Genomic DNA, 15228 nt, shown 5'->3' on the forward strand with positions numbered 1-15228 from the left:
TCATAGAAGGATTCATCGAAAAGGGTGAAGACTCTCCGACCTTGTATAGCCCTGAAAGACACCCACTGTTGTTTGTTATTTTGCCCACTGAAGGGCTTAGTCATGTGAAAGAGGAAAAAGAAAATTCTCAGAGAAGTCAGAAAATCCAAAGCATGGCTAATAAATTGGTAAATTTTCAGAAAATCCCAAGAATTAGGGTGAAGTTGGGTAGGAGCAACACGGCAGTGACGTAAAACGGCTATTTCAAAATCAAAAAAAGGAAGAAAAACACCCAAACGGGTAATCATGCTCTCATACATATAGAAAAAATGAGGGGCTGCCTCAGCAGCGCTCGCAAAGCAAACCCAGTCTTCTGGACCCGGGACAATCAACTCATACTTCGGCTCATCCTCATCAGAAGTACAAATTCTATGATGAGTGCGGAGGTTGGTGATGAAGTCAGTATCTACAAAGGGTTTCTCTCCCAGAACAGTGACATCCACTCATTGAGCAAGGGTTTCTATAGAAGACATTCTTTCCTAAAAAGGTATAGCAAAACCTACAAAGGAAAAAGAAAAAAGGATAAAAAACAGGGTCTCTAAGGGGCCTGGAATCATACCAGAGTCACTAAGAGCCTACGAGCCAATCCTCCTCTCTAAAATAAGAACATGCAAATAAAAGCACTTCATAAAAAGAGAGTAGAGAAAAACTAACCTTTGCTTGAAAAAGGGAAGGAGCAGAGAAAGAGGAAGTCCCTTCGAACAAAGCTTCTTTCGAACAGAGGAGAGAAAGTGTGAAAATTATCAGAAACGAAGCAAGGAAAGAGAGGGAAAGTATTTATAAAAATGTTAGGAGCATAATAGTAAAAACGGAGGCCGTCATTTAAAGAGAGGCGCCGTTCCCAATGTAACTGATCCCCGCGTATAAATACGCAAATTCCTAACGGACGCGACGTTTGATTAGACGCGACTGTTGAGAATTTTCAAAACACGTCGATTCCGAGTTAAAATACTCGACCCCAATTCTTAAAAGAAATTGGGCTCTAGTAGGGGCACTGTTCATACCCTGACCCAACGCTAAGGCCCAGGTCTAAAAAGAAAGGCCCAATCCAAGGAATTGGTCCTTATTTCATATCAACTTTCCCCTCGAAGTCGGTTCCCACCACGACCTACTCTAAAGAAGTCGGGAACGAGAATTAGCTGGCAGATAACACTAAAATAACTACTTCTAAAATCTCTCAACCCACTTTTAGGAGCCATATTTCAACTTCCCTAAGATAAAGGGACGGTTACCCACCTTAAAAGGTGGAGCTACCTCAACGGTGGTTATTAGTTCACCACTATAAATACACTGACATCTCTCAGGTATCTCTAAGTCTCAATACTCTCTAAACCTGCTTACACCCTTGCTGACTTAGGCATCGGAGTGTCTTTGCAGGTACCTCCCCCCATTCACTCATACTCACAAGTCGGACGGAGTCCCAGAAGCGCGATTCCCTGTGAAGGCTTCCCTCTTCAAACGATCGGGCCAGCCTAACGAGTCCATCCCATCAATCTCCGGTTATCCATCGTAACAGTATGGTTAGTTTTTTATTTACTTTATTATTTTTAAGAAGATCAATAATTCATATTATAATAGAATTATAATAATAAATTTAATAAAAAATCAAAATATAAAAAAATACTAAAAATTGAAAAAAAATTAAAAATATTTGAAATGACTTGAAACAAATATAAAAATTCTTTTGGAAAAAACTAATAATGATCATCAAAGTGAACTCACGTTGAAGTGAACGTAAAAGCAACAATTTTTTTGCTTTCAGTAAACGCGTTTTTAAGCTGTAAAATCAACTCTGCGTTTAGAAGAAAAAGATTGCCAAATATAAAAAAATAGCGTTCAAAGAACTTCAACGCACTTTTATCCTCTCAAACTACTTTGCCAAATACACTCTGATATTTAAAAGTGAGTCAGTTTTTACGTTCTGAGTGTGTGCATGAAAAACTTCATATTAATTCAAGTCCAATACGACACAGTCAACCGGTCAAAGTTCAAATAAATCGACAACACGCAACACCAACCACTTCTGTTCTTCTTCTTTCTTTGACTCCACTTCACCTTTTTTTTTCTTTTTGCCTCTCTAACATATCTTGAATAATTCTACGAGCATGGAGAAAGAAAAGAAACAAGAAGAAAAGCTGGTGAAGAAGAAGAAAGCTATTATGCACGCTCATGATAACGATAACACAGTGATGAGAATGGCTTCAATTGCTATAAGCTTGAACGCGAGGTTGAAAGCTTCTGACATGCCTCTTCACATGCAAGAACATGCTCTTCACTACACAAGATCACTTATCACCCATGGCCATCACCACCATCCTTCCAATAAGCCCACACACACACACTTAGCAAGAGAACTCAAAAAGGTAACTATTTTGTTTCACATTTTCCCCTTTTAAAAATTGTTATTCTTGGAGAACTGAACTAAATTTTGTGTTAGAATAATAATGTCATCATATACGTATTTTTTTTGGTCTACATAAATAAAGTCATACTACGTACCATAACCATTATATTAGCATATTTCATGCATTATGTAAAATATTTATTTTCTTCTACTCTCTTATTTATGAGTGATGACCCTAATGGTATATGATCATGAGATATAAATAGAATAATGTGAGGAGGGAAGTAATAGCGTATAGCACTCAATTTCATCAGCTAATATTATATTTATAATCTACTAAAAATGAACTTTTATTGACTTTGGACTTTGAATATTTTTTTAACTAAATTTCGAATGTTCTTTGATGAGTTTGAAAAACTCTAAATTAATATGTGTGATGACTAAACATTATTAAAATTAATTAATTGCAAAATTATTTGATCTGAATTTTTATTCAATACATTGATGATTATAATTTTGCTGCAGGTTTAATCATGGGCCGGAAATAAATGTATTGTGCTAAGCCCAATTTACACTCAGCCTTGGTTTTAATAACAAAAATAAATGTGGCTGTTTTAATGTTACTTGGGCCCAAATAATTTTCTGATCTAAGCCCAAGTGGGTTACATGCTTTCCACTTGCTTTATGCATGTTCCAAATTTTATCAGGAAAGCAAATGTTATTAATGGGCCAAGATCAAATATTGTTGCTACCAAGCCCAATGTTGATGAATGTTTCCATGCCTTATTCGAATCCATGAAGCAAATGAAATGCCTAAATGCTTCCAACGGATTCCACTTCATTATTTTGAAGGATTTCAAATTTAATTAATACATTGGAAACATAAGAAAAAGAGAGAAGATTGATTTGATAGCTATTATGACACTACACGCTACTCAACAAAGGGAAGTGGGAAACTTGAATTAACTTTTACATTCTCTCTCTTTGTTCATTGATTATTGTTCAAACCCATTGAATATTTTCTCTTTCTTCTCTCTCACAACTCTTTCTCTCTTCGGTCTTTACTCAGAAAATATTGGCAGCCATGGAAGCAAAAGTAAGCTACCGAGATGAAGAGAAAGCAAGCCTAAAGACCATCACAATGATGGCAAGAAAACATACTAAAATAAAAATGAGCTGTGGCTAAGATATTCACCAAATGTGGTTAGATTTGGTGAGGTTATCTTGAGTCTTTCATGCTCAAAATGGAAGAAGAAGATTCGGCCAGCTGGAGGAGATTCTTGAAGCATGGCTTGTCTTCGATTCTGCTCAACCACCACAGGAAGTAGCTAGAGTGGCGAAGTGATGGTTGAAGGCAGAGATTGAAGCAGATGAAGTCATCATCATCATGAAGCATCAAGGGCCAGAATTCCATCTTGGAGAGCAAGCCAAGGATGGAGAGCTCGGATTGATGAAGGGTGATGATCAAGAAAGGACTAGAGGTAATTGCATGTTGGTTAATGCATGGTTATCTCTTCTCTCTCTATGTGGCCGAACCGGTTTTGTTGAAGGAAGAAGAAGTTGGTTCAGTTTTGGCTTCAATAAGTGGAGGCTCCCCTCTTCTATATTAAGGGTGGACAGCCACTGTTTGAAGCAAGGAGAAAAATTGAGAGTGCAAGGCACAGAGTTCTCAGAGCTACCTGAGCTAACAGTTTTCTCTTCTCCTTCAATGTATTCTGTTTTGCATTTTTCTGTTTAATTTTGTCATGTCTTGAGTCTCATGGTAAAAGGCAAACAGTGAGGTTTGTAATGAAAAAGCCATAGAGCGGAAAAAGGCAGAGAGTGCAAAATTAAAAGAAAAAGCCATAGATGTCTTAGAGTTCCTTTGTTCATCTATGTTGTGTTTCATGATTCTGTGAGAATCCCCTTGTAAGTTGGGTTAGCACTTTACAAATTGTAATCTGTTTGATTATAGTGAAATTCCATCATTGTTGTGATGGAGACTGGATGTAGGCTGCACTGCACTTAGCAGCCGAACCAGGATATATCTTGGTGTAATTTTCTTCCTCTCCTACTCCATTTCTGTTTTCTACTGCACAGGAGCAAAAACAAAAATGTCTCGTGCCAAGTGACGAGATAAAATGAAAATGTCTCGTGGCTAGGGACGAGCTAAAAACATAAAAGTCTCCTCTGAATCCAGCAAGTGTTAGCAAGCAGAAAAGGGGCTAAGATTCAACCCCCCCTTCTCTTAGCCACTGAAACCATCAATTGGTATCAGAGCTTGGTCTCAAAGAGATCAAGCTTTGCAGCTTGGAGTAAAGATCCTCATGGCAGAAAACAGTGGCGCAAATGTGGTGTCTTATAATCTAACTGAAGGACAATCAAGCAACAGACCCCCTCTTTTCAATGGGAAAAACTATACCTATTGGAAGGAGAGGATGAAGATATTCGTACAAGCAGTGGATTACAGACTTTGGAAGATTATCCTCGAAGGGCCTAAATTTCCAACTACCACAAGTGCAGAAGGAGTTGTTTCTATCAAACCAGAAGCAAGATGGACCGAGGAAGATAGGAAGAAGGTGGAGTTAAATGCCAAGGCAATAAATCTGCTCAATTGTGCTATCAGCTTTGAGGAGTACCGACGGGTATCAAGATGCACAACGGCAAAGGAAATCTGGGACAAATTGCAAATCACACATGAAGGAACCACCATTGTCAAGAAGACTCGGGCAGATATGCTAAACAGAGAATATGAAACGTTTGCAATGAAGGAAGGAGAGTCCATTGATGAACTCTTTGAACGTTTCAATGCTATCATTGTTGGCTTAGATGCTCTGGGAATTACACATTCTGATTCTGTGCTAGTGAGAAGAGTGTTGAGATGTCTCACAAAAGAGTGGGAGACTAAAGCTTTAATTATTTCTGAGAGTAGTAGCCTAGACTCCATAACACTTGATGATTTGAGAGGAAATCTTCTTGCTTTTGAAAATACCTATTTGAAAAAAGATACAAAAAAGAAAGGAATTGCATTTTCTTCTGTGACTAACCCCCTGGATGATGAATCCAGTGATAACTCTTCTGAAAATGAGTTTGTTTTATTTGCAAAAAAATTCAGGAAAATGGCTAAGCTCAGAGGCAAAGGCAGCAGCACAAGGAAAGTGAAGAAAGACCTCAGCAAGGTAACTTGCTACAATTGCAAGGAAATGGGGCATTTCAAATCTGATTGTCCCAAGCTGAAGAAGGAGGAAAAGCCAAAAAGAGGAAAGAAAAAAGGACTGATGGCCACATGGGAAGACTTGGAGAATGATTCTGATGATGATGATGAAGAAACCGAGACCAAGTCACAGACATGTCTCATGGCAGACCACATAGATCAGGTAGTCTTTCATAACCCTAATACTGAAGATCTTCATCTTATGATAGACCACCTTTCTGAAAAAATAAGATGTTTTCTGCTAGAAAATCAAGAACTTGAACAGCAAATTACCATTCTTAAGGCCGAAAACAGTTTTCTAAAAGAAAAAGTGAGAGAGGCCGAAACTGCTTGTGATCTTGTTGAAGAAAATAAGCAGTTAAGAGCCCAAGTTAGGAGCTGTGAAAGTAACCATTGTGTTCTTGCATATGTGGACTGTTTTAAACAAAATGAAGAGTTGCTTAAAAAGGTTAAAAGACTTGAGGAAGACTTAGCCAAATTTACACAAAGTTCTGAAAGTTTAAATCACATCTTGGCTAGTCAAAAACCTCTTTATGATAAGGCTGGGTTGGGGTTTCATAAATCTGAAAATTCACATTTTGAAAATATTGCTTCATCTTCTAATGACATAAGATTTCAAGATCCCACCTACTTTAACAAAAAGGCAACTCCAAGATTTTGTAGACTATGCAATCGGAATGGACACTTTCCCATTCAATGCTTTTTCGGTGAAAGAATGGTTGGTGACAAAGTTTATAAAATTGTTTTTGATTACAATGGCTTAGGACATAGAAGATGGTTTAACGTAAAAGGATCCAAAAAGATTTGGATACCTAAGGTTACTTAAGCATTGTTTTGTAGGTGTGCCTAGCATCCAAAAGGAAGGAAAATGTGTGGTATATGGACAGCGGATGCTCTAGGCATATGACCGGAAAGGCAACCTTCTTCATAAAGCTTGATGACTATGATGGAGGACTTGTCACTTTCGGTGATGATGCAAAAGGAAAAATTGTGGCTGTTGGGAAAGTTGGTAAAAACTTTTCTTCTTGTATAAATGATGTTCTCCTTGTACATGGCTTGAAACATAATTTGCTTAGTGTTAGTCAACTTTGTGATTTGGGTTTTGAAGTTATTTTTAAGAAATCTGTTTGTTTAGTTGTGTGTGAAAAAAACTGGGAATGTTCTTTTTGAAGCTAAAAGATGCAACAATGTGTATGGATTAACTCTTGAGGATTTAAAGGAACAAAATGTAACATGCTTCACATCTTTTGAATCTGAAAAATGGCTTTGGCATAGAAAGTTGGGACATGCTAGCATGTATCAAATTTCTAAGCTAGTTAAAAGAAATTTGGTTAGAGGGATTCCAAACATCAAGTTTGATAAGGATCTTACTTGTGACGCTTGTCAATTGGGCAAACAAGTAAAATCCTCTTTTAAATCAAAAGATGGAATATCAACCAAACGGCCATTGGAAATGTTACATATTGATCTTTTTGGTCCTACTAGAACTCAAAGTTTAGGAGGTAAACATTATGGTCTTGTGGTGGTAGATGATTACTCTAGATTTGGTTGGGTACTTTTCCTTGCTCATAAGAATGATGCCTTTTATGCTTTTTCCACCCTTTGTAAGAAAATTCAAAATGAAAAGGATTTGAAAATTGCCCATTTAAGAAGTGATCATGGAAGAGAATTTGAAAATCAAGATTTTGAAAAATTCTGTAATGACTTAGGGATCTCTCACAATTTTTCATGTCCTAGAACCCCCCAACAAAATGGAGTGGTTGAAAGAAGGAATAGAAGCCTTCAAGAAATGACTAGGGCTATGTTGTGTGAGAGTGAAATTCCTAAATTCTTATGGGCTGAAGCTGTGAACACAGCATGTTATATTTTGAATAGAACAATCATTAGAAAAGGGTTAAAGAAAACACCTTATGAGCTATGGAAAGGAACCCCTCCAAATCTTAAGTATTTTCATGTTTTTGGATGCAAATGTTTTGTGCTTAATAATAAAGAAAACCTTGGAAAGTTTGATCCAAAATCCTATGAAGGAATGTTTGTTGGATATTCCACCACAAGCAAGGCCTATAGAGTTTATCTCAAGGAGCATAGGACAATAGAGGAATCCATACATGTTACCTTTTGTGATTCTAACTTAATTCCCAGTATTGTGAAGGATATTGATTCAGATTGTGAAGAGGCTGGAACAAGTAAAGAAAATCCCAAATCTGTTCAAATTGAAGAATCTGTCAGCCCGGTTTTGTCTCGTCAGATTGTAGGAGAAACTTCCAATTTATCTCCTGAGCAGACACGAGAAACTGAAACAGTGAGACCATCAGAAGTTCATCAAAGTTCAACACCTGGCCGAAAACCTAGAGAATGGAAGTCTATGAGGGGTTATCCTCATGACTTCATCATTGGTGATCCCTCTCATGGTGTAACAACAAGATCCTCTACCAAAAGGCAAACCGAACCAAGCAACTTTGCTCTCTTGTCACAAATGGAGCCCAACAATGTCAAACAAGCTCTTGAAGATCCATCATGGGTCAAGGCTATGCAAGAGGAGCTGGCTCAATTCGACAAGAATGAGGTTTGGACACTAGTACCTCATCCGGATGGTAAGAAAGTTACTGGTACTAAGTGGGTATTTAAAAATAAACTTGGTGAGGATGGACAAGTTGTTCGTAACAAGGCTAGATTAGTGGCCCAAGGTTACGATCAAGAAGAGGGTATAGATTTTGATGAATCTTTTGCTCCGGTAGCTAGAATGGAAGCAATTAGATTGCTTCTTGCCTATGCCGCCCATAAAGGTTTCAAAATGTTTCAAATGGATGTTAAGTGTGCTTTCCTTAATGGCTTTATTGATAGAGAAGTGTATGTGGCACAACCCCCCGGTTTTGAACAAAAAGAGTTTCCAAATCATGTTTTCAAATTAACTAAGGCTCTTTATGGTCTTAGACAAGCTCCAAGAGCTTGGTATGAAAGGCTTAGTGCCTTCTTGCTGGAAAATCAATTTCAAAGGGGTACCACCGACACTACTTTATTTATTAAAGCATCTAATGATGACATACTTCTTGTTCAAGTTTATGTTGATGACATTGTATTTGGATCGGCCAACATTTCCTTGTGTGAAGAGTTTGGAAAACTCATGACTAGTGAGTTTGAAATGAGTTTAATGGGAGAGCTTACCTTCTTTCTTGGCCTCCAAATTAAACAAACTCCTAGTGGTACTTTTATTTACCAAGGAAAGTATGCAAAAGAACTTATCAAAAAGTTTGGCCTAGAAAATTCCAAAGCAATGAGTACACCAATGCATCCCAACACAAAACTTGAAAAGGATGATGATGGTCAAGATGTGGATGAAACAAGGTATAGAGGAATGATAGGTTCACTCATGTACCTTACCTCCTCTAGACCGGATATTGTTCAAAGTGTGGGTGTATGTTCAAGATTTCAATCTCACCCAAAAGAATCCCATCTTACGGCTGTTAAACGCATCATTAGATACATTAAGGGAACTTGTGATTATGGCTTGTGGTATCCTAAATCTGATGAATTTTGTGCAGTAGGGTTTTGTGATGCAGATTATGCGGGAGATAGAGTGGATAGAAGAAGCACGTCCGGCATGTGTTGCTTCCTTGGAAGCTCACTCAACATGTGGTCAAGCAAGAAACAAGCCACAGTGGCTCTATCCACAGCTGAAGCTGAATACATTTCCGCATCTGCATGTTGCACTCAATTAATTTGGTTAAAAACACAATTAGAAGATTACAAATTAAAAATCAATAGTATTCCTTTATTTTGTGACAATATGAGTGCCATAAACATTTCAAAGAATCCTGTTCTGCACTCAAGAACAAAGCACATTGAGATAAAATATCATTTTATTAGGGAACATGTGCAAAAGGGTACTATTGATATTCAATTTGTAAAATCTGAAGACCAAATTGCTGATATTTTTACAAAACCTCTCTGTGAAGACAGATTCTGCACCTTAAGAAAAAGTTTGGGAATGTTTGATTTAAGTTTCATTGAAAATTTGTGAATATGTGACTCTGTTCCGTTTTGCTCGTAGGTTTGGACGAGATAAAAACGCAAGCTTGATAGAGGAGCTCTGTTCAAGGGGGAGGCAACACAAATTTAAATTCTCCTGGGCCCCACCTAATAAATTCTGACCCCACCATGGCAGTTTAGTTAGTTATTCCTTCCTTGAAAAAATAAAATCACAAAATTTTTTAGATTGTCTTTTCAAATCTAGTTGGAAGATACATGTTGTCAAATCATATCTTCTCCTTCCAACTAAATCCCTTGATTCAAGGAAAAACTCCCTCTTTATCACTTTTTGAAACTCCCATTTGGATAATAACCGTGCCATTATGGTCATTAACCTCCCATCATCTCTCTCCAATCCTCATTTATTGCACCTCTAACCTCCTTCCATCCTCCTCTCATTCGGCCATCACCCCTTCATATTCAACCCCTCATTCATCCACCATGAAAAAGAAAACCGCTGTTAGGCGAAGTAGCCGAACCCCCATTCCAAAAAACCCACCTTTCTCATCACCTCCAACCCATACACATATCCATCTCCATTCTACCTCATCCTCTACTCAGTCACCTCCCTCCAAGAAAACCGAAACCATGCGCCGAAAAGTTATTGCTCAGAAAACTTCAGGAAGAGGCAAGACAGGGAAGAACAAGCAACCAAGTGTTGAAGAAGATGAAGAAACATCACATACTACTCCACCTCCATCACCACCAAAAAGAACTACCCCTCATGCAAAAAGCTCCCAAAAGAAACAGAAAACCTTTGCTCTGCATGACACAAGCGAACCCCCCAATCTGGAATCTCTAGAGTTCAAAAACAAATTCCACAAAACTCATTCACATTTTGATCCTTCTCGCTTCCACTCATGTGCATTCTATGAATTTCACAAAGACGTTCTTCTGCAGCGCAATCTCTGCCCCTCTTACTTGGTGAACCTTCCAAATCTTGCCACCAAAGGAATGAACTTTTCGTCTCTGTTTGATGCTCTGAAATGGACTCCTCTGACTCACATTCAGAAATTGGTATACCCGGGGCTGGTCCGGGAATTTTATGCAAACATGCGCCTGATTGGTGGGTCAATCCACTCTTATGTCAAGCGTGTTTACATAACCCTCACTCCTCAAACCATTGGTGCTGCCCTTGGGTATGAAGATGAGGGACCAACGGTTTATATGGTTGATAAATGGGATGATCAAGTGGGAGTTACTCAACAAACTGTAATGCAACACATCTGTGCCAACCTGTCCGGGCTTGATGGATTAATCCCAACTCACAAATCCCTCGGCCCAGAGAACTCTCTGTTACACCGTATCATCACTCATATCATCACTCCTCAAAGTGGTTCTCATCATAGAGTAACAGTTTCTGACTCTATCATCCTCTTTGCTCTTATTACTTCCACTCCAATTTCATTTGCTTATATTATGACACGTCATATGTGGGAAGCAGTAAGAAGCACAAAAAAGGCTAATCTTCCTTATGGCATGTTTCTTACATGTATATTTGAATATTTTAAGGTTGATTTGTCTAATGAATCTGTTGAGAACAAAGTGTCACAGATTAAAGGAGGAGGAGTTTCGAACAAGAAAAGCAAGAAATCTGTTGCCTCCGAACCCTCTCTAAGCGATTTGGAAAGCCACCCTGAACCCTCAAAGGTGTCGGCATCCATCAGGGAGACTCTCAGTGAATTCCGCAATATGTCCAAATTGATGCTAAAGTCAAGCAAGGCTGCCCGAAAATTGGCATATGCAAATGAGAAAGCCTGGAAGAAGTGCTATGAAAGGGTCGGTTTCATGATTCAAACCTTTGATGATGAAATGGGAACAGGAGATTCTGAAGATGATTCTGGTTCTGAGTTCAATGTTTCTGATGATTAGTGACTATTCCTCTACTTTTATTTGATATTGGCAACAATAGGCTCAATCCTTCTTTTGTTTTTTGTAAAGGCATGACTTGATACTCCCTGCCGTATGATACTCTGAACAATTACTGCTTTGTTATAAATATTATGTATTGCTCATGTCTCTTGTTGCAGGTTTTTATGCCCCTTGATGCCAAAAGGGGGAGGAAATTTAGATTCCAAAATTGAAATTGGAATAAAACAGGGGCTGGAAAAACAGGGGACAAGGGTTGAAATTTTCAAATTGAAAATTCATGACTATCCTTGTTCAAAGAATGCATTTGTTCTATTATGATCCTTGATATATGAACTGCATTTGATGTTTGATTTATGGTGATGCCTGGCTAATGGTTCATATTTGACAAACTTGTTGGTTTGAAAATTTATTTTTGGCAGTTCCTTTAAACTGTGTTATCTAACATCTGCCATGCTTTGATGTGCTATTATGTGTTTCAAAAATATTTTCCTTATTTTGAATGACATTGCTCTGATATCTGGACTGGAAAATATTTGGAAATTTTCTGAACAACACTGGTTTGTGTTCTGTTGATATGTGTAAGTTTGAGCAGAAAATCAAATTATTGATAACAAATGAGTTTTGATTATCATCCAACTCTGCTCATAAATCAAGCATTTAGCATCATGTAATAAATATGCTAAATAACATTGTTATTTGAAGCTTGATTAAAATTGTTACAGGTTAATGCTTCCCTTGGTAAAAACAGCATATATTAAGGGGGAGCAATGTGACAATTTGAAAGGGGGAGAAATACAAATTTAAAGGGAGTACTCTTACTCAATTTTAAATTTCTTTCCATTTCAATTTTAATATTGTTTGTCATCAAGGGGGAGATTGATGAGTTTGGAAAACTCTAAATTAATATGTGTGATGACTAAACATTATTAAAATTAATTAATTGCAAAATTATTTGATCTGAATTTTTATTCAATACATTGATGATTATAATTTTGCTGCAGGTTTAATCATGGGCCGGAAATAAATGTATTGTGCTAAGCCCAATTTACACTCAGCCTTGGTTTTAATAACAAAAATAAATGTGGCTGTTTTAATGTTACTTGGGCCCAAATAATTTTCTGATCTAAGCCCAAGTGAGTTACATGCTTTCCACTTGCTTTATGCATGTTCCAAATTTTATCAGGAAAGCAAATGTTATTAATGGGCCAAGATCAAATATTGTTGCTACCAAGCCCAATGTTGATGAATGTTTCCATGCCTTATTCGAATCCATGAAGCAAATGAAATGCCTAAATGCTTCCAACGGATTCCACTTCATTATTTTGAAGGATTTCAAATTTAATTAATACATTGGAAACATAAGAAAAAGAGAGAAGATTGATTTGATAGCTATTATGACACTACACGCTACTCAACAAAGGGAAGTGGGAAACTTGAATTAACTTTTACATTCTCTCTCTTTGTTCATTGATTATTGTTCAAACCCATTGAATATTTTCTCTTTCTTCTCTCTCACAACTCTTTCTCTCTTCGGTCTTTACTCAGAAAATATTGGCAGCCATGGAAGCAAAAGTAAGCTACCGAGATGAAGAGAAAGCAAGCCTAAAGACCATCACAATGATGGCAAGAAAACATACTAAAATAAAAATGAGCTGTGGCTAAGATATTCACCAAATGTGGTTAGATTTGGTGAGGTTATCTTGAGTCTTTCATGCTCAAAATGGAAGAAGAAGATTCGGCCAGCTGGAGGAGATTCTTGAAGCATGGCTTGTCTTCGATTCTGCTCAACCACCACAGGAAGTAGCTAGAGTGGCGAAGTGATGGTTGAAGGCAGAGATTGAAGCAGATGAAGTCATCATCATCATGAAGCATCAAGGGCCAGAATTCCATCTTGGAGAGCAAGCCAAGGATGGAGAGCTCGGATTGATGAAGGGTGATGATCAAGAAAGGACTAGAGGTAATTGCATGTTGGTTAATGCATGGTTATCTCTTCTCTCTCTATGTGGCCGAACCGGTTTTGTTGAAGGAAGAAGAAGTTGGTTCAGTTTTGGCTTCAATAAGTGGAGGCTCCCCTCTTCTATATTAAGGGTGGACAGCCACTGTTTGAAGCAAGGAGAAAAATTGAGAGTGCAAGGCACAGAGTTCTCAGAGCTACCTGAGCTAACAGTTTTCTCTTCTCCTTCAATGTATTCTGTTTTGCATTTTTCTGTTTAATTTTGTCATGTCTTGAGTCTCATGGTAAAAGGCAAACAGTGAGGTTTGTAATGAAAAAGCCATAGAGCGGAAAAAGGCAGAGAGTGCAAAATTAAAAGAAAAAGCCATAGATGTCTTAGAGTTCCTTTGTTCATCTATGTTGTGTTTCATGATTCTGTGAGAATCCCCTTGTAAGTTGGGTTAGCACTTTACAAATTGTAATCTGTTTGATTATAGTGAAATTCCATCATTGTTGTGATGGAGACTGGATGTAGGCTGCACTGCACTTAGCAGCCGAACCAGGATATATCTTGGTGTAATTTTCTTCCTCTCCTACTCCATTTCTGTTTTCTACTGCACAGGAGCAAAAACAAAAATGTCTCGTGCCAAGTGACGAGATAAAATGAAAATGTCTCGTGGCTAGGGACGAGCTAAAAACATAAAAGTCTCCTCTGAATCCAGCAAGTGTTAGCAAGCAGAAAAGGGGCTAAGATTCAACCCCCCCTTCTCTTAGCCACTGAAACCATCATTCTTAATTTTAAAAAATTTCAATTTTTTTTTTTACCTTATATTAGTGTTAAGTGCAACGTTGGTCGTAGGATGTTTGGTTCCCAAAACTTTCTCAATCAACATATATCTCATACTTAATATGTACGAATAAGGCAACTCTTGGATTTGATCAGGAGTTCGATTCGATGTACGGACCAGCGTGGCACTGTGTGATTGGGACGAGTTTCGGGTCTTATGTGAGTCACACTGGTGGCGCATTCTTCTACTTTTCCATTGACTCACTCTCCGTTCTTCTCTTTAAAACGGAGGTTTACTTGGTCACGCCGCCACCACCACCTCCTCATACAAATTAACCCCTTTTTTTTTTTTTTGCTTAACTTTTTTCATGTATTTATATTTTCCATCAGAACTCAGGAGTTAGAGCTGAGTCCTTTTGTGCTAACCTTAATAAATGTGATATATATATGCATGGTTATGATTCTGGGTTATATAGATAAGTGTTTTGTCCCGAAGTTTGGTAGTGTTCAAATTGAATCAATTAGTTATTGAGTTACTTGATGATAAAGAAATACTAAGCTGTGAGATTAAACGGGATTGGTGAAGCTACTAGCACATCAAAAACAGTTGGTATCCATCTTTTTAGTTTGGTTTCATTATTTTGTTTAAAGAAGTGAGAGTGAAGACACTAAATGAATAATATTTGTATAGAATTAGAGTAATATTATTTGAACACCACAATATACAAGTTATATCCTATTTTTCGTAGTATATGAAATTATGAGACTGCATTAACACATTATTTAGTTTAAAAAACTTGACATATATTTCATAATGTTGTGTACAAAGCAATTTCTATCTAAGTGGTAATAATATCTAACAAAACATCAAGTCATCAACCATGATATAAAAAATAAAAAATAAAAAACCCAAGTGGTGGTGGTTGCCAGGATTTGCACCTTATCATCTGAGTCAACTGAAATGTTTTCCAACTGTAGCAGGATTTCACTTTTACGTTCTCAAAATTTTCTTCTCCTTTTCTCATCCTCTT

At 37.5% G+C, this 15228-nt stretch overlaps 2 protein-coding genes across 3 annotated transcripts; both read left to right on the top strand.

Moving 5' to 3' along the window:
* Positions 1-2131: 2131 nt before the first annotated feature.
* Positions 2132-14533, top strand: LOC107610747 (dynein light chain 1, cytoplasmic-like). Of its 2 annotated transcripts, none has more exons than XM_016312750.3 (2): positions 2132-2402; positions 14354-14533. In XM_016312750.3, the coding sequence occupies exons 1-2, from the start codon at positions 2145-2147 to the stop codon at positions 14531-14533; spliced, it is 438 nt and encodes a 145-aa protein (XP_016168236.2). In that variant the 5' UTR covers positions 2132-2144. The 2 variants fall into 2 exon arrangements, 1 of the variants encoding a protein (XP_016168236.2); XR_015896369.1 differs by lacking the exon at positions 14354-14533 and adding an exon at positions 2909-4086 and having other exon boundaries at positions 2287-2402.
* Positions 4690-6440, top strand: LOC148547484 (uncharacterized). The gene has a single exon (XM_088496788.1). It carries the CDS (start codon positions 4690-4692, stop codon positions 6400-6402), a length of 1713 nt encoding a protein of 570 aa, XP_088352914.1. The 3' UTR covers positions 6403-6440.
* Positions 14534-15228: the final 695 nt, after the last annotated feature.

Source organism: Arachis ipaensis, chromosome B8 (assembly GCF_059453495.1).
Source record: "Arachis ipaensis isolate K30076 ecotype BB chromosome B8, ASM5945349v1, whole genome shotgun sequence".
Taxonomy (NCBI): Eukaryota; Viridiplantae; Streptophyta; class Magnoliopsida; order Fabales; family Fabaceae; genus Arachis; species Arachis ipaensis.